This window comes from Miniopterus natalensis, chromosome 17 (genome assembly GCF_054644295.1).
Source record: "Miniopterus natalensis isolate mMinNat1 chromosome 17, mMinNat1.hap1, whole genome shotgun sequence".
Taxonomy (NCBI): Eukaryota; Metazoa; Chordata; class Mammalia; order Chiroptera; family Miniopteridae; genus Miniopterus; species Miniopterus natalensis.
This window is the reverse complement of record NC_142097.1, coordinates 15,734,956-15,754,546: the sequence shown is the minus strand read 5'-3', so window position 1 is coordinate 15,754,546 and position 19,591 is coordinate 15,734,956. Positions and strand designations below refer to the sequence as shown.

The 19,591-nt window shown below is 51.3% G+C and overlaps 2 protein-coding genes across 2 annotated transcripts in view; both read right to left on the bottom strand.

Moving 5' to 3' along the window:
* Nucleotides 1-5,570, bottom strand: part of SLC6A4 (solute carrier family 6 member 4) — a 35,067-nt gene extending 29,497 nt beyond the window's left edge. Inside the window, exon 1 of the mRNA XM_087825995.1 lies at nucleotides 5,554-5,570. The gene's annotated coding sequence lies outside the window, so the exon portion shown is untranslated. The remainder of the gene's footprint in view (nucleotides 1-5,553) is intronic.
* Nucleotides 5,571-16,328: 10,758 nt separating this feature from the next.
* BLMH (bleomycin hydrolase) overlaps nucleotides 16,329-19,591 on the bottom strand; it is a 35,402-nt gene continuing 32,139 nt past the window's right edge. Inside the window, exon 12 of the mRNA XM_087825994.1 lies at nucleotides 16,329-17,282. Within this exon, the coding sequence (XP_087682120.1) occupies nucleotides 17,131-17,282 (152 nt within the window). The 3' untranslated portion in view covers nucleotides 16,329-17,130. The remainder of the gene's footprint in view (nucleotides 17,283-19,591) is intronic.

Below are 19,591 nucleotides of genomic sequence, written 5' to 3'. Positions count from 1 at the left end.
ACACCCATTGACAGTCTGTTCCAAATGTTTATTCATGAGTTGCTTGTTTAGAACTTGGAATATATTTTGAACCCACAGAAATAAATGTTGTAAGTGGTGGTTAGCCTCCTGGCTAACTTATAAAATCCTAGTCTAACTATAAAAATACTGAAACATCTAAAGGTCATGCTATAGAACACAGCATCGTCACCTACTACAAAAGGGGGTCGCGCTGGCAATGAAACTGGTTAGGAGTTATTTATTTAATTAAAAAAAAATTTTTTTTTTTTTTATAATCCTCACCCAAGGATATTTTTTTCATTGATTTTTAGAGAGAGTGGAAGGGAAGGAGAGAGAGAGAGAGAGAAACATGGATGTGAGAGAGACACATCAATTGGTTGCCTCCTGTGTGTGTCCCGACCAGGCACAGGGATCAAACCCACAACCCAGGGACATGACTCGAACCCGAGACCCTTCAGTGCATGGGCCAATGCTCTACCCACTTAGCCACACCGGCCAGGGCAGGAGTTATTTATTTTTAACATTCTTTCTGGTTCTTGAGGAAGACTAAGTTGGACAGCAGGGCAAGGAAGTAGAGAGACTCTTGTATGGATTCGGTGGAGGTGTCTTTTCGGCACCTTTAAAGAGCTGTAGAAGCTGAGGACACGAATCCCTTACTATACTTAACTTCACAACTTTGTGCAGAAAACAGAACTGCTTGCACTCTGTCACTGTCATGTGTCTCAGCGTGGACTAGCCGGGTAAGAGATCTGGGAAACTCAAAACAGGTGATGTGTTAGATTAAGCAGGATTAGGAGTGTCACTTACATGTTATAAACACTCCTTTATTGTTGCTATAATGCAATTTATGCAATAAATAGAAATCGAGATTAAAAATCGTAAGAGCATTTTCAAACACAGATTTTCTTGTCCTTAATATAGGTACATTACTAAGAGGACTCGTGTGCGGAACAAACATGATTAGATCACAAAGGGAGCCAAGGGGGGGAGGAGGGAGGAGAGAGAAGAAAACCAGCCCCAGGGAAATGGTGTTACGAAATGAGGGTGGAGTTACTTGTGGCAGTTGAGCAAGGCTGGAGAGAGAGGGGAGGAGAGAGGGATCTAAGGTGAAATTAAATAAAACTCAGAGTGGTGAAGGTGAGAGGAAGGGGAGACTGGGCCCATCTCTCCGGCTGGGAGAGCAAAGTTGGGGGGAGATGGGGCCAGGCAGCAGAGAGGAGGGGGGATGGAGGCCACGCAGGGCCACCTCTTCAGCCACAAGCTGTTTTCTATTTGGGTGCTGTTGCTTGAATTGAAGGTGCCTGTACTCTTAGGTCAAGAAGTTCTGGAATGTGCTTTACAAAGAGTCACACACACACAGTTTGGGGACATTCGTGAAAAACTGGCTCATGATGACACGGTACTGATCTAGTAGTTCTCAGATGCACTGGAATAAGGGTGAGAGATGGTTCCCAGTCCCTAGGATGTCGCAGTCTCAAAGAGTGACCGTCAGAGCTAAAAAGGACATCATTGAAATAGTGGGGGGAATTTGAATATGGGCTGTATATTCGATAATAATGTTTTACCAACGTTAAGTTTCCCAAATGTGATAATAGTGGGACTCGATTATGTAGGAGAATGTCCTTGTTCTTAGGAAACACAGGCTGAAGTATTTAGGAGAAAATATTTGGATGTCTGCAAATTCCCAAAGGCTCAACACAAAAACTATACACATATGTAAATTGTATAATTATTACGTTATGCCCTATCATATATACAACATATCAGAGTATGTATATAATACATATGCAAAAACTTGATACATATAGAATTAGAGAGAGCGTACATGTGACACACATGTGACAAAATGTTACCAACTGGTGAATCTGGGTGAGGGTCCACCAGACCATTTCCCTGCCTTTTCAGTTGAAATTTTTCAAAATTAAAAACTGGAGGGAGAAAAATAATTGTAGTCCTCAGAGGAGCTGGGAAACCTCCAGTCAGTCAAACCTCCCTGCTGCCCTCGGTGCGCCCAGAATAGCCTATCTCCTCTCCCCACCCCAGGCCCTTCCCTCCCCTCTTTTCCCTGCCCCAGCTCTTTTCCTCTAAGCAAGGGAAAGAGCCAGCTAACTAGATTAGCATTTAAAAAGCAACACACCCCAGAGAGAGAAAAGAACAGAGTGCAGGAGACTCAGGTTCCAGGCCTGGCCCTGTCCTCCTGGGCTACGGGCGAGCTTGAGCAGATCACCTTGGAGGCCAGGCCAGCTCTGCCCCTCCCTAATTCTAGGAAGCCTCTTAGAGCAAAAGAGTCCATTTATTCTATTTTCATTCAGCAGCTCAGTAACAAAGGAAATAGAATGTGCTTTTCCCCCCCTTGATTATGCCCAGAAAGACCACACAAAAACACAAGGGGGCAAAGGCCCACTTACTTGCTCCCTCCCACCGAGCCCCCTGACCAGCCTCGAGCCCTGGACTCTCCCAGCGCACACAGCTGACTCTCTCAGATTTGCCACTTGGCCTTGTCCCAACCCCCTTCTCACCTCTTCCCTCCCTACGTCATATGATGACACGAAGAACTGGACCTCAGGATCCCAGGAGGCCTTCCCCATGCCATCTGCCACTTGTCAGTGCCTGTGGACCCTGGTCACTGAGCCGGCCCTGGGACATCACCTCCATGTCTCCACGTTGCTGGGGTTCAGAGGTTTCTTGGGATAACCGGGGGCTCTCTGATTGTAGCTTTTTAAAAGCCTGTGGTTTAACTACCCACTTACAAGTACCCTTGGTTGGTGTGGTAGCGGGGGGCGGGGGCAGGAGGACTGCTGCCAGGTTCCAGGGGAAACCAAAGGAAAGAAGAAAATAAGGCAGTCAGGCCTGCTTTATCTCTACTCATTTGGTCACCCCAATAGACCAGGGCTGGGAAAACACTTGGTTTAAAAAGGTGTTGTTGACATTCAGTAAATGAGCATTCATCTTCCCAGCCAGTGAGAGCTGGCAAAGGGCAGGCTGGAGGGAATGCCCCCTCACAGGGCCGTGACTCAGAGGCCATTTCAGAACATGGACCAAGTCCGAACGATGAGCTCTGCCCAGAAATAAGGGGCCTGTGGCAGCCGATCGTGGGTCTTGTGCCCACCCAGAGAAGCAGTTCACCCCTCTGCCCATGGAAAATTATTCAAACTAGATTTCTTTTAAAGGTTAGTTTCATCTGTTTTCCACCCAGAAAGATGACCATTGCTTTCCCTAGGGGACTGTTTTATCCAGTTAAACCCAGAAACTGGCAAGTACTTCTTGGTCCAGGGTTGGGGTGGCCGCGCCTAGACCCACAGGAGCAGGGTAAGTCAGCATCATTTGCCCCAGGAATGAAGACACCAGGCACTTTATCAGGCCTTTGACTCCACACCCCAGCCTGTTCCCTGTACAAACCTCAGAGGAGTGTAGCCAACTGGCAACAGCTCAGCGACTGGGAGGAAAATCACACAGCCCAAACCCGCTCTGCCTGGAGGCCATTTCTGCTGCACCACCCCCGGGCACCCTGCAAAGGGCATTCAGGGAGCCGGGGAGCTCCGGCCTGTTGGTCGGACATGGTTAAGGTGCAGAACTTGACTTGCATGTGCAAGAGTGCGTAAAGCCTCCGCCTTAGAGTGAAACCCGGGAAGCCCCAGAGGACCCCGATTTGATGGCGACACCCGGGTTGAGAGTCTAGCCCTCAGGCACTTGGCCCCATCATTTCAACTTGTATTTGTTTAAAGCGGAAAGCTGAGGGTCACAGTCACAGAATGAGCGGAGGGGACTTGGGCATCATGTTGTGCAGGACCCCCTCCTCCCCCTCGCTTTAGAGTCGAGGCCCCTGAGGCCCAGAGGAGCTCATCTGTGACCCAGAATAACAAAGGTACGAGGTACTTTCTTAAAGTGACGGAAGAATGACTGCCTTTCCCTTTGGCCACCCGGGCATCTTTGCTAAAAAAAAAAAAGTCCAGTCATGACTACATCCTGTTGATGCATTAAAATTAAACTTCTTCGGGCAGCCCAGCCTTTGTACTCTCAAGCTGTTCCATTCAAGTATAATGAAGGAACTGCCGCCCACTGGCGCAATTTCTGGAATTACCTGCGTTCCTCCTTGGAGGGGCCATCCCCGGTGTGTTTGGGAGCCTGCCGTCGAGAGACAAGCACCCCATTCCACTGCCACCTGGGGAAGCTCTCTGACATGCCGCTCCCACTTTCATCAAAAGGCTCCCACAACTCAAGATCCCCCAGAGAGGACTTTCTGAGGTTTTTGTTGATTTCATTAAAACTTCTAGGTGTTCATCCTTACTCCCACCCCACCTCCCGCCCCCCGAGAGAAATGGGGGTGAATGTCTGCGCTGGTGTTACATCTCTGCAATGCCCTAGACCCATCACCAGAGTGTCCAGGGGACTTTTGATGAACTGTGAAGCAGTCTCAAGCGGCTCTTCTTCAGGTTCAGTAACAAAAAACACAGAAAAACCCATGCTCCCCCCCCCCAAGAAGACCCTGCCTGGCACCCACGAAGGAAGCAGTCACCCCCACTCCGCCTCCAAGCTTTGGGCATCCCCGGCTCCACACAAAAGAAAGTGGTGGGAGGAAAAGTCCGAGCCCTGTGTCCCCCTTCCCTCCTAGAAACCCAAACACCAATGCCGCCCCTAGAGCCCCTCTGCTTCATAAAACACCCCCCTGCCAGTGTTGCTTTCCTAGACATTTTCCTATGTAACCGAAGGCGAAACACATTAAATATTTTATCTCGTCTTACTATGATGAGAGCTAGCAGGCTCATAAATAACCCATTGACCTGGTTCATTTTTTTTTCTGGACAAAATTGATCATAAAGATGTACACACGAGCCTTTGTTACGCCTGACTTAAGAGATTCCACCCGGCTCACCTTCTTTAGATCCCCAACTGGAGAAGAAATGCATTAGGAAAAGGCCCCCGTGCAAAAGGAGCTGCGGTCCTCAGCCTTCCTTAGCTCCAAAGACGCTTTTCAACAACAAATGGGAACGTACATTGTTTTCCAAGCGACTGGCGGTCGCTCGCTCGGGCCGGCCGGGGTTCGCCTTCGCGGGGACCCCGAGGCCGCCCTGCCCGTGGGAGCGCCCCGGGCGCGCGGAGCCTCGTCCCACTTCAGGGTCACTCAGAGATTCCTCCAGAGAGTTGGGCTTTGATGCCACCCGGCTGGCCCTGAAGAAATGCCTTTGCCCGCGGTCAGCCGCGCGCAGGGAATCTCGAGATCTAAGCATAAGCTACCGGGAGAAACTAAAGCAACTTTGTGTCTAAGCGCCGCGCTTGAGACCATCTTTTTTACAGGGTCTTGCTCCGGGACTCCGGGCGCCACAGAGCCCGCGGGTGCAACAGACAGAGGAGCCCTCCGGAGCCCGCGTCCCCTCCAGGGGGACCTCGCCCCCCGGCCGGGCCCGGTCCGCGCTCGTCCTTCGCGAGGCGGCGGCCGCGGGGCCCCGAGCCCACCGCCCAGGCGCGCGCCCTCGCCGGCGCCCGGTGCGCCCGGGAGCCCGTGAAGTTCTGGGAAGCAGTGCGGGTTCAGAGCGAGAAGGAAAGCGGACCCACCTGCCGCGCGTCCGTGGGGAGGCCGGTCCCGGGGCTCGCCGACGCGGGGCGACCCTCGCGCCCTCGAGGCGCCGGGGTGGGGGCGGGCGGCGCCTGCCTGTGCCGGAGCCGCGCCCGGCGGCCGTATTTGTACCCTCGGCCCCTCACATGGTCTGATCTCTAGATATCCGCCGCCAAAGGGCTCCTCAAGAATTTTTGCGTCATGTTGAGCAGCAGAAACTTCACGTTTCCCCTCGGCCGCGGGTCGGCGTTCCTCCCCGGGTGGGGGTACCTCCTGGGTGCGCGCCCCCGAGGAGGGGCTGCAGGGGGAGGGGAGTGGAAAGGGGGGCGGGCCGGCCCGGGAGAGGTGAAGGACCCCTCCCCCGACACGCGCGCACACACACGCGCACACACACGCGCGCACACACACGCGCACACACACGCGCAAACACACACACACGCGCGCACACACGCGCAAACACACACACACGCGCGCACACACGCGCAAACACACACACACGCGCACACACGCGCAAACACACACACGCGCGCGCACACACTCACTCCCTGGGAGGGACCGTGCTCTCGGGAGAGAGACGGAGCCCGGGGCGGTGAGGGGTTGGGAGCAGGACAAGCAGAGCCAAGAATCCCAACTTTCCGGCTCCTGAACCTGGCGGGGCGGGGGGAGGGGGGGCTCCACCGCTGACCGGGCATCGGTTCCTCTCCTACCCACTGACCCCAACATTGTACTGAGGTTTCTGCCCCGTGTCACCTCCTCAGAGCCGTCCGTCATGACCGCCGACCCTTCCCGGTCACCCCCACCCCGAAACCTGCCCTGGTTTTCTTCCTGCGCCTGGGCAGCGCCTGGCATCCCCTGAGCGCCTCCGACCCTAGGGCTGGGGCGTGAGCTGGGCACCGCCAGGGGCACCCCGTCTAACTCCCCTCCACCCTGATGCCGCCCACGGGGCTCGGCAGTGCCCAGGCTCGCGGCTCAGGGGAGATACTTGCAGGATGAATAAATCCACGCAGAATCCTCTCCCACCTTGCGGACCAGCCACAGGTCACAGCCGTGCAGAACAGGTAGGCAGGGTGGGGAAAAGGAGCGTTAGGGCTGTTCGCAGGGGAAATAAGACAATAACTAATAAGCAACACAAGAATACACTTTCGTGTGCTTGCAGCTGTAACCTACTTTTGCCCACCGGGTACCGACGGCGACCTGCAAACACGTAGCGGCCTGTGGCGCTGGGCGGGTGGATGAGCTCCCACAGTATTTTAAATATCCAAAGAGGTTTAACCGGAGCCTATTGTTTTGAACTATGGGAATAAATTACTTGGATGCTTTTTTAAAAAAACAAGTTTAAAAAGGAGTTTAATGTTATATTCTCTTTTTCAGTAATTTTATTTATTTATTTATTTATTTTTACATTTGGAAAGAGCAGATGCAGTGCTTGCTTTGGGGTGTCCGGGGAGCTGAGACGAGCGAGGGAGGGCTGCCCCACCTACCTGTCCCCAGGGGAGGCAGGGACCTAGCAAAGCAGAGGCAGACAGGAAACTGCGATGACACGGTTGCAGCCCCCTTGTATGTGGAGACCCAGAACCTTGGAAGCTGCACTGGCACCCAGCTGAGCTGAGCTGGCGTCTGGAGGAACCAGGTGGGAACAGCTCTATCCCCCGTGTGGACCGCGCCCCAACCTGGGAGGAATCAGCGTGAGGTTTTGGTGCCACCTAGACCTCAGGGTGGCGATTGCAAGGAGAGTGGAGCGCTGGTCAGAGAGCACCCAGGCTGCTCTGGCATCCAGGGAGGCAAACAGAGCCAGGCTGGTGAGCCCTGGGCAAGCTCGGGAATGTTCCCCCGCTAAACCCCAGGTGGCAGGGCCCTCATCAGGAGGCTCCGCCTTCCAGACGAACACAGCGCCTGCTGCATCCCAGGTGCCACTTGGCCTTCATACACTAATGTGTAAGGCTGGCTAAGCCAGGGGCGACGCGAAAGTAAGGGGTGGTGCCGAGGAGGGGGCAGGGCAGACCCAAGGGGGGAAGGCACTGGGAGGGGGAACCAAAGGCTGCAGGAGGCAGTGGGGTGACTTGAGTCCTTGGCTAAGGCTCTTGTCTCCACCCAGCCTGCTCTCTGTGCTGGCTCAACGTGACTTTTTAACACCATTCCACGCCTCGTGAACTGGTCTTCTTTCTAGAGCCTAAGGTTTATTCCTGCCCAGGCCCCCCCCCGCCTCCCCCCGCCCTCCCCCGCCCCCCCCCTTTCCCCATCCCCCGCCCCCCCCCCCCCAACTGCTTTCTTTGCTGCATGTGCCTAGAGGATGCAAGTCCGGGGAACCTGAGTTAAATCCCAGCCCTGGCCCTGTACTGCCTGTGTGGGTTTGTTCCCGCACAGGGTAAGTTCCTTACTCTCAGCCTACATGGCCTTTGGGTCCCTTTTCTGTAAAACAGGAATCGTAAGTAACGGAGGGCACCACCCAGCATGGTTGGAGTGAAGGGGCTGACATGCAGTAACATTGGCTGCCTCTTCTTCCAGGGAGACTTCCGGCCTGTCCTCCCTCTCTGGCCTTGGAGGCCGAGGCCAGTCTTCTGCCCTCTTGCTCCCTGACTGAGAGGCGCTGTCAGAAAAGGCATTAGGGTTGCAGACTGGATGCTCCTTAGTTCCTCGCTGCCTCCCAGAGTCCACCCTCGCCCTACACTGTGCCTTCTCTTCCTCCTGCCCCTGGGGGTGCCACCCCACAGACGCCCTTGGCCTCAGCTGCTCCACCTTCGCCTCAGCAAATCCAGCCTCTCTTCTCCCAGAAGCAACCCCTTCCCTGTCTTGTTTTCCATTCTCAATGCCGCACTGTCCCCTCTTTTTCTGGCGCCCTGACTCCCCCCATTGTGAAGATCCTCAGGTCTGGCACCCTGTTCTCACTGCCCATCGGGCTCCACTCGAGGGCCCATCCTCACACCAAATCAGGGTGCGTGCACAGGTGTCATCTACTGCCCGAGAAAGGGCAGCCCTTCCCAGCGGCCCCCCTCCACTGTGGCTCCTCCATGGCCTGAGCACCTACCCCAAGCCAGGCACTGAGGGGGACCCACCCTCTCCTCTTAGGAGTCAGGGAGCCGGCTGTGCTGAGCAGGGAAGGCGGTGGGGAGCCCTGAGCATGAGGAAGGAAGTGCTGGGGGGGTCCAGAGGCTTGATCCACTTGGACTGGAGGTGCAGGGGGTTGGGGCGGTGGCTGGAGGCAGAGGGTGCCTGAGACGTGAGTACAGCTGTGAGGCAGTAACAGGGAAGGGAAGGGAGTCAGGAGCCAGAAGAGCACCTAGAGGCTCACTGGCTGGCTGGGGGGGGGGGGGCGATGGAGCCAGTTGTCAAAGGGGCCGTGGGCCTGGGTGACCGGGAGAGGAGCAGTGAAGGAGACCATGGCCCCCCATTGTGTTCACTCGCTCTTGCCCAGCAGCGGGGCCTCGGCTTGCCCTGATGCTTCAGCCTAAACACAGCCTTGAGCCTCGGGAGGTAAAGAGCACATTTAAATGGTCACGTCCCCTCCCCAGCCCTCTGCCCCTGGCCACACACGCACCACCACCGAGAGGACCCACTTCCTGGGCGTCTCAAGGCGCCTGCGGCCGGCCGGGGCGGGACAAACCATGTAGGTCCAGGCGTCTGGCTCCGGAAGCCCTGGAACCGTCTGTCCATCCTGCCTCTGCCCTGTTTACACGGTAGTGAAGACGCGGCCCACCCCTTCCTGTGGGCTCTTCCTCGGCATTCCTGGTCCTTAGCGTGTCCTTCCTTCCGTGTTTTCCCTGGGAGGTGACGTAGTTTGGGTCACTTCATTCTTGTTCATCCACGTGCAGAGTGTGGCACCTCCAGGGCAGGATTCGCTACCACGGTGGCCCTGGGCTTGTCCTCCCAGGGGGCTGTGTCCGATCCAGATGACACAACGCAAAGGGAACGGGAGGGAAAGGCCTGTGGGAGAGCCAGGAGGGTGACATGCTCGGGGCAGGGAGAGGAATGGGAGGTTGGGTGGGGCTCAGCCCTGAGGAGCACAGAAAACATTTGGAAGTGGATCAGTTGTGTCCCGCGTCACCTGTTCCTGGCCGCGTCCTTCCCATCCCATGCCTTTGCTAAACAAACCTTTCCCCCCAGTTTTATAGGGTGGAGGACCCCGTGCTCTGTCTGCAATACCTTTGAGCCAGGGTGTTTTATTTTTACTTCCTTCCTACAGGATGCTCTCCCTGACCTGACCGTAAGCACCCTCCGCGAGGGCCATGTCCTGGAGGGCGGCTGTGTAGACTTTCTGCCCTGGCAGAGAAGTTGAAGCCAGGAGAACCACAGGGCACCAGGACGCGGCCCACAGCCCTGCGTCCCCACAGATCTGTTACGGCCCATTGATGTCCCCTAAATGTCCATCTCCTCCACTGGGCCCTGAGTTCCCAAGGGACGGGGCCGTGCCTCTCTCCATGTCTCAACACCAGTCAATGTGTCAGCACACAGCAGGCCCCATAAACCTATATATTGGCAATAAATGACGAAGGAATGCCTTTTACTCTTAACAGACTTAGTGCCATAAAAACCAGGACCCTGGGGACTGGTAAGCAAATCATGGCGTATCCAACAACGGAGCACCACACAGCTGTGCAAAAGGCTGAGGTGGTTTCATCTGGGCTGATCTGGGGAGGTTCACAAGGTTTATTGTTAATCGAGAAAAAGCAAATACACAGAACAGGTGTCACTCCAATTTGGAGAGAGAGAGAGAGAGAGAGGGGCAGGTTGACGTGTGCATTGAAACTCTCTAAGTATATAGAATAAACTAGGACTAGTAAGTGCCTAGGGGAGAAAGGACATGAGCGGTGGAAGGCACCCACAGGAAGACATTCTAGGGGCCCCAGGCTTATCACAAAGCGGGGAGGAGCCCTGGAGCGCTCGGCACAGCCCACGGGAGGCAGCACAGGCGAGTTGCCTTCCCAAATGGGACCGAATTACTCAGCATCACTGTAGACATTTTAATCCCTCGGAAGGAGGCAAAAGATTTTCCCTCATTTACTAGCACGGGTGCTGTGAGCCAAGTCCAGGGCCTTGCTCAGGGTCTGATCCAGAGGGACAGAATTATTTTCAGAACTCGAGTCCCCTGCGCCCAGTTCCCCGTCATTCCTCCCTCCTGCGGCCCTGCTTCCAGCTTTGCTCCGCCTGCTCAGGACTATAAAACACTCACCTCTGCCTTGGCTCCCCTTCCCCTCCAGGCCCTTCCAGATAACTTGCATGTATGCAAATAGGGAGGTTTTCCTCTCATCTCTCCCTGGGGAGCTGGTCACCCTTGCCCTTGATGTTTGTGGTCACTGTGGTTAGAAGTCAGTTTAAAACCGGTCAGCATTTCGTCTCCTCTAGCTGCAAGCCCTTTCTTATCTATTCTGCGCTCGCTTCAGACCTCACCCATAGGAAGTCACCTTTTCCAACTGGCTTGTGTATATACGTCTTATTTTCCCAACTAAATGGTGAGCTTCCAGAGAGCAAGGAACTGTTTTAGCCCTCAGAGGACCTGGTACAACAGTGGACATGGAGCAGCTCTGTACGAATGGTAGTTTTAATAAAATCTACCCTTAATGTATGGAGCATCTGCCAGGCACAGTACTGCATTCTCATTTGTTGTTTTTCTACCATAGGGGTAGCGGGCAATACGAATCCTTTGGCTGTATTTTGCTGTAAATGTTATTAAAAATAAATGATAGATTTCCTCTTTTTCAAACTGTGAGTTTTCATATTTAAGACATCTAATTTTTCCATAAAAGCGGCATGGAGACTGGGCTCAGAGAGGTTCAGTCACTTGGCCCTGTGGACACAGGCTCCCAGCGGCACAGCCCGCCCCTCTGCCTGAGTCCAAAGGCCCTGAGCTCCCCACGGTGCTGGGCTGAGTTGCAACAAGAAAGGTGCCCGCAGTGATAAAAGGGACAAACCTCTGTGGCTTCCCCTCCCTCGCCAACCCCCCCTGGTGCCACTCACCTTCCCGAAATCTAGGCCTTTCTGCTAAGCACTGAAATGAGATCACGGGGGCTTTGTTCTGGTTCTGCTCATCCCTGTCGAGCAAGTTATGGGGAAGCTGACTTCGGATCTCTGTATAAACTTTTAATTGAGAATAGCTGTCAGAATCTAGGGCATTTTCAGTCACTCGGCCGCCTGTATTTACCATGACTTGTGAATAAGAGCGTAAGCAAGACAGACCCCCTGCGGGTGAGTTGCTGATGGGGAGCATCGACTTTGGGGGAAACAACCCATAAACATATAAAGAAGATAATTTCAGAAAGTGATGGCACTGCGAAAAAAAGAGAGCCCAGGCTCAGCATGGAGAGTGCCGGGTACAGAGGTGGTAGAGGCAGTTGGAAGGGGGTGCTGGCTACTTAGGTAAGGTGACCAGGATGGCCTCGCCGGTCCAGCCACGGAAAGACCCGATGGGACAGCTGCAGGGAGAGGGAGCAGCAAGGAGGCGGGAGTGAGCCTGGTGCGGCTGAGCCACGGGTGGGTTGGCCGGAGCGGAGGGAACCGGAAGGTAAGCGGGGGAGTTGGGTGCGGGGAGGTGGTCGGGCCCCGGGGAGGAGCCTGGGTGCTGCTGTCACCGAACCGTCCAAGCAGGACTTAAAGAACGTATCTATTCTGGAGAAGTGTCCCCGGGGTAACTGTGAGGGCCCTGCCAGGTGAGGTGCAGGGAGGCTGCGACTGTAAGCACTCGCCAGGCCCCCCCACCACATATGGGCCCACCCTGCCTCTCTGTACAGCGGCTGATTTTTTAAAAAATAAAAACGGTCATGAGGGAGTCGGAGGGGTGGTTCCAGAGCCCACTCCGCCCATTTCAAGAAGAGCTACCAAACTGGAGTTTTTCTAGAGACGAGAGAGAGAGCAGTCAGTATCCAAACTGTGCCAAGGAAGAGGAGCGTGGAGGGGCTGGGAACACTCCCCCCTCTTTTCCCCTCCCCGTTTCTGGGAATGTGGAAAAGGGCTTGGAGTCTGGAAGGGGAAACAGAACAGAACAACGCTGGCCAGTTCACTCCTAGTTTTCAATCAGCTGTAGCATAGACTCCGGGGAGGAGCAATCAGCTTCGTGGTTCTGAACAAGTTGTCCCAAACATGAGGGCCCCTCTGGAGTTACTTAAAAGACAAAAATGCAACTCAACCAACCACTAGGGCCAGAGTTGGTGCCCGGACCGCTCGCCTGGGGGAATGGGAGCCTGGGGGAATGGGAGTTCCCGAGCGATTGCCCCCTTTGAGGGCAAGCCAGAGCAACCACATCCTGAAGGCAAGCCTGTAATCAGGCCCGGCTTCTGGGAGCATGACTCTCCACGTCTCAAGAGGAGCCCTGGGGCTGGCGAGAACTTTCCAGAGGTCGGAGTATCATTCCAAAGAGTTCTAGGAGAAGACAACGAATGTCTTTCCATTTCTGAGCTCGCCAGTCACCCAAATACGAAGTTGTTCCAGTTCAGCCTCTGGCTCAAACTTCGGCCCGTTTCCCTTTATCTTCAGCAGGCAAGACACACTCAGCATGCTGTTTCTCCCCACTGGATCCCAACTTTACCTGAGACATAGCTTTTATTAAATATTTGGTTATGAAGATTATCTTTTTATATATTGTCGGATCTGGTTTAGGACTTTTGCATCTATGTTTAGGGGTGAGATTTGCATGTATTTTTCCTCTTGCTATCCTCGTCAGGGTTACACCAGCCTCTGTAAAAAGAATTCTTTATGCCATAAAATAGTTCGTCACGCATTTCCTCCTGGGCTAATGGAGATTTCCCAGAGAAGACTCCAATCTTCTGGGCGTTAGGGTTCTAGGGGTCCAGTATGACCCAGGACATTCAGAATGCAAATACTCAGAGTCCCCTGAGGGTGCTTTCACCCTCAGCTCTTCCTGACCTCCAGCCCATAAACGTCTTCCCCTCCAAGATCGATGGAGCTGGCTGCTGAGCAGGGGAGGACGTCACTTGGCTGGACAAAGCAGGGAGGGGGCCTAACGGACATTCAACCCTTCTGTAACCTCCTTTCACCCTCAGCCCCCCGAGTGAGGCCACCCTACCTGGTGCTGTCCTATCTGAGCTTTTGGGGGTTATGCAAAGTAAACTGATTTCTTGATGCCATCTCTGCCCCTGGCTCAGGATTCAACATTTCCAGTTCCCCTAAATCGGTCAACAACTTCATCTTCTTTCCAGCTCATTGTTTCTCCTCTCCTGTCCTTGCTGAGCTGTGGATTTGTCTTCTAAACAAATCCCTTTGTCACTCTGGACAAAGTTGAGTATCTCTTATTTTTCACATATTTGCATATATAATTGTATCCTATTAAATTTTGGGTTTTTTAACTATTTTGCCAAAACTGTTAATTTGCTTCATTTTTTTTTAAAGACCCAACTTGTGGCCTTGTTGATCCTGTTTAATTTCTGCACATCTTCCTTATTACCTATTTCCTTTAGGTTTCTTTTGCTGTTCTAAGTTCTTGAAGCAGTTGCTTAGCTCAATTTTGTCTTTCTTACACTTAATAAATGTAAAGAATAAAATTTAAGTACTGTTTCAGCTGCCTCTCTCACTTTGATACATTGTATTTTTATTATTGTGCAGGTTACATTTTCTTTATCATTTCTTCTTGGACCTATGAGTTAATTTCTAAACACATATGGATCTTCTAGTTACCTTTTAATTCGGGTTGCTAACTTGGCTGCACTGTAGTTTGCACGGCGTGACGACAATCCTTTGAAATTTGCTGAGATTCACTCTACTGCCCAGTATGTGGTCAATTTTTGAAAAAGTTCCACGTGCTCAAAAAAATGTGCAGTTTTTAGACACTGCCTAGTTGTGTATAGCTGTGCAGTTGTGTATGCAACGCAACGTATAGTTGTTCTGTAGCTATTATACCAAAATTATTAAATGTTTAAATCTCCCATGTGCTCTTTTTGCTCTATCAATAACTGAGATGTGAAAATCTTCCACTCTACTAGATTATTTTCCCATATGGTTGTCAGTTTTTGTTTTATGTGTTTTGAGGTAATGTTCTTAGATACATACTAATTAAGAATCTCTGTATTTTTCTGGAGAATCGAGGAAACATAACTATGCAGTGATTCTCTCCAGCGAGGCTTTTGATTTGCGGGCCAATTCCCAGGGCCCCTGTGCCATTTGGCTCCAGGAGGCTGTGACGAACACACCCTAGAATTAGTCTGTTGGGTTCCTCAGAGTGGCCTTAACTTTGCCGGTTGTTAGTATAGATACAGAGGGCTTAATTTGGTTAGTTTAATGCCCGGGAGATCTTTCTTATCCTTTGTTATATCCTGAATTGCTGATGTCTCTTGTCAGCTGATGACTGAATTTCTTTTAAAACTCCAGTTTGACAATTTGTCTTTTTTTCTGGGACATATAACCCATTTGTGTATATTGTACTTATTGACACATTTAGATTATTTCTACTGTCTTATTTTGGATATTTTGTATTCTTTCTGTCCCCTATCGTCTTTTTATGGATTGGCAACTGCATCCTGTTTACTTTTTGAGTAATCTAGACGTTTTTAGCACATATAATTAACATACTAACGCCTAATGTTCACCAGTATACTTTTCTTCTTCCTGAACGACATAGACTTTAGAATGTTTATTCCAATCAACTCCCTCCCTAATTATCTATTTTCACATATTTTAGTTTTATCTCTTTTTGAACTCTATACTCACCTACAGTTATTTTATTTTTTAATTTTTTGTTTTTTTAATTTTTTTTAAGTTTATTTCAATCACTTTGTTTAGATGATGCATATATTTATCACTTTCTTTGATCTACATCTTTTGTTGTATTTCAGACCTTCCATATGGGATCATTTCCCCTCTGTTTGGGCAAAAAATGTCTTTTATTTCACCCTTGTTCCTGAAAGACAGTTTCATTGACTATAGGGTTCTAGGTTCACATTTAACTATTCATAGCACTTTGAAGATATATTTCACTATCTCCTGGCTCATATAGTTGTTGGTGAGAAGTCAGCTGTCAACCTAATTGTCTTTTCTTTGGAGGTAATCTGTCTTCCCAGATGCTTCTGTTTTAAGGTTTCACCACAATGTGTCTAGAAATCGACTTATGTATCCTGCTTGGGACAGGATCACTACACTACTGTAAGCACTTTGGTTAAGGCTTGAGCCTTTATCTAATGTTATCTTGAAAAGTGCTGTGTTAGACAATATGCCCTGCTGGGACTTAGATTATTTTTTATTTTTAATATGTTTTGATTGATTTTAGAGAGACAGAGAGAGAGATAGAAACATTAATGATGAGAGAGTCATTGATCGACTGCCTCCTGCACCCCCCCTACTGGGGAGCGAGCCCAAAACCTGGGCACGTGCCCTGACTGGGAATCCAACCGTGACCTCCTGGTTCATAAGTTGAAGCTCAAACATTGAGCCACACCGGCCAGGAAAGATTTTTGGCTAGTCAGAAAGGTAGCGGGCTCAGGCACTGATGGAAATATTGATTAGGGTGCTATACTTATTGGCCTTTAGCGAAAGAAAGGCCCAGTCTCAATAAAATACATAATCTGCAGCACATTCTAAGGCTGACCAATCCAGGCGGGAGAACGGTTAAGTGGCAGGGGCACAGGCCCTCCTAAACGGGGCGCCTGGACACCTTCTGCAGAAGCCAGTGAGGCTCAGTGCAGGCTGGAAGGACCACACATCCCAGAGACGAGCTGAAGCAGGAAAGCCCTGCACCATTTTGCCTTTTTCCCACTTTGCAGAACATGAGTCACCTGGTTGCTTTCCTTTGTAGCTAAATAAAGAAACACTCCTTAGGTCAAATAAGCCAACTTACTCTCATTTAACAAAGAGTTTTATTCAAAAGCTTCTCAGCACCATCTAGTTGTCAGAAAGAATGGGTTCACCGCTTCCTGCCACCCAGCTCCAAATCCCAGAGGCAGAAGTTACACCATTTGGCTAGAGCACCTCCTAATAATAATTCAGATCATGATAAGGTCCGGGTCATTCTCTCACCCGACTTTCTCTAAGCCTCTGCTTAACCCCGACTCAAGTAGCCTGTGGTCCTCCCCCCCCCCCAGTTCAGAGCAGGAGGAAGGAATGTCGGACTCGATCAACCTCTCACCCTGGGCTATTAGAGGCACATAAAATACCGTGAAAAAACAGAATTCAGTGACTGCCATCCAGAAGGGACAGTGACACTGTCAGGCAGCATGCAGTTCTGAGAGCTCAAATCATAGGGTGACCCTCCCCCAACTCTACTCTAGGAACAAGGAGCTTCAGGCCCGTCCTCTCTCCATCCTCAACTGCTCATCCACTCCTGTCCTGTTAAAAGACACCGAACCAAACCTTTTGACAGAGTTAAGACAAACAATTACAGCTGATTAAAATGCGAAGCGATCCTGAGCTGCTGGGAGATGAGGAGAACAGATAGTGTAACCTGATCTTTCCCTTTATTTTCTTTAAGAATATTTGTTTCAACATAAAGCGCGCTTCCCCAAGAGGTTCCTGGAGGAGAAATCCAAGAGTCTGACTGTGTCCTGTGGGGGCACAGTCACCTGTGTAACTTTGGCTTCAGTTCCTGGATCTGTCCTTTGCAGCTGCTCCAGGTTTCACGGCGGAGGGAAGTGCCGGCAGCATCACTTGGCCAAAGCCCCCATGGGGTCCCAGGCTGGCAGGACAGTGGGCTCCTGCTCCAGCACAGCCAGCACCTCTTCAGGGACATGCTTCCTGTCCACCACCACTTCGTAGACATACTCAGAGAACCACTCGTCAGTCATGCACAGGTAACCTGGAGGAAAGAACAGAAGCCTCATGAATCCAGAGGGCAAGGGTCAAAGAGCAGAAACCACGTGGGCATACTTACGGCCTGGCCCTGCGACTCAGTGGCTAAAGCACTGGTCTGCACACCGAAGGCGCGCTCCTGGGTTGCGGGTTCGCGCCCCCCCCCTGGGGGCACGTGCGGGAGGCAACCCATGTCTCTCTCTCACATCGATGTCTCTGTCTCTGTCTCTTTCTCCCCCCCCCCCCCCATTCCACTCTCTCCGAAAAGCAATGGGAAAAATATCCTCAGGTGAGGATTACAACAGCAAAAAGCCTTTTTACAAAACTAGCATCTGTACACGTTTTTCCACTTTCCCATCTATAATTTCACGTAATCTACGTCTTATTAGCAGTTCTGTGAGGCAGACAGGCATGGCTGTATTTTTACCAACTGGAAATCCGGGGCTTAGGGGAACTAAGTGACGTGCCAGCCACACGGGTGAGGCTCAGAGCTGGGCTTGGACCTGAGGATAGGATCCTGTGCTATTTGTTACTGTGCCCACCCGAGGAGGCAGGTGGAAATGCTTCCTGTTCACACAGCCACTCCGAGGGGATCAACCTCCAGGGTCAGAAGGGCAAGCACACCAGTTCCATTCTTACCCTACCACCTTCTCAGCATCACTAGCTGTCCTTCCTTCCTTCCTTCCTTCCTTCCTTCCTTCCTTCCTTCCTTCCTTCCTTCCTTCCTTCCTTCCTTCCTTCCTTCCTTCCTTCCTTCCTTCCTTCCCTCCCTCCCTCCCTCCCTCCCTCTCTCCCTCCTCTCTAACCCACAACAACCTAGTAAGCTGCTAGGGGAATCCTGATGGGGCCACACCCTCATTCCCAAGGAGCCACTCATTTGCAGGTGATACTAGGGGAATCACATGACAGCGTCCTCGTCCTCGCTGTCCTAGGAGGAAACCTGTGACAAGGAGCAGGCAGGACTGGAAGACTGAGACAGCTGCTCAGCCTCTCTCCCCAGTCCCTGGATCTCTCAGTGGACAGGACTATAGAGACACAGCTGGACTAACATCCCAGGCTGAGAGCTCAGCTGAGAGTGAGCGTGGTGTCCTTAGGTGTCCATCCCAGAGACCTGCCCATCCCTCTGAGGAAGATTAGCCTCCATCGCAGATTCCGCTAGGACAACACAAGTTCCCCCTCAGGAACATACTCTCACCAACGTAAAGGGGAAAATGCTTCCCCTCAGCCATTGCTAATATAGAGAGTAAAATTAAAGCGAGAGACTAAAGTGTGGTATTTAAAACAAGACCGGGCCAGGGAGCGAGCACAGAGCACAGATGTGCACCTGCCCAGGGCACTGCACGCACCTGCACATCCAAGGACTCACAGGGACGAGCAGTCACCACTGTCACTGTCATCTTACCTTGGCTGGCATCTACTCTATCCCAGACATGAGCCAATTTTCTCTGAAAGTGTCTGAGTAAATCTAGGTCTGTGCTATACCATTGCTCACCGTATAGGACCAAGAAAGGGAGACGATGCGGCACTTTCCCAAGGTGGTCCTCCAGTGCGGCAGTTCTCAAAGCTCTCGGGCCCAGGGCCAAGACTGTACATTGAGAACCCAAAAAGTTGTCTATGTGGGTTACAGCTACTGATATTTACCATAACACAAATTAAAACAAGAAGTTCAAAATATTAATGCATATAAAAATAAGAATATATGCCAAAACAAAATAGACTTCAGTTAGAAAAGCGGTATTGTTTCACAATTTAATGCTCGGCCTCAGCAGACAGCTGGGCTCTTGCATCTGCCTTCTATGTCCAATCTGTTGTTCTGGTTGAAGCAGATAGAGAACATCTGACCTCAGATATTTTGCTGGAGGGAAGACCTTGCAGACCCCCTAAAAGGTCCCAGGGACCCGCAGGGGTCCTCAGACCATATTCTGAGAACTGCTGCTCTAAAAGCAAGACTATTCTAAATTATTAAAAGCAACATGCTGGTTAAAAGCATCCAAATTAAATCCTTAGCAATCAGAACACTTGCTTTACTAGATTTGCCAACTGCCAATCATGTTAGACTAAGCTAATCTGTTCCTCTTTCTGAAACTATTACGGTAAACAATAAAACTTCCTGTTATAAAAGAAGAAAAAAAAAGCAACATGATGGTAAACCTAATTTTGTAAGCTAAATGGTGTGACAAGACATTATTTAATTGAAAAACAACTGCTTTGTGAGGTCATCTATGCCCACTTCTGTTTCTGGACCTCTGACAGCTCATCTTAATGCGGTTCAGCGTGTTCACCCTCACAAGAAAATGCCCTGCAAAGTGCTCACGG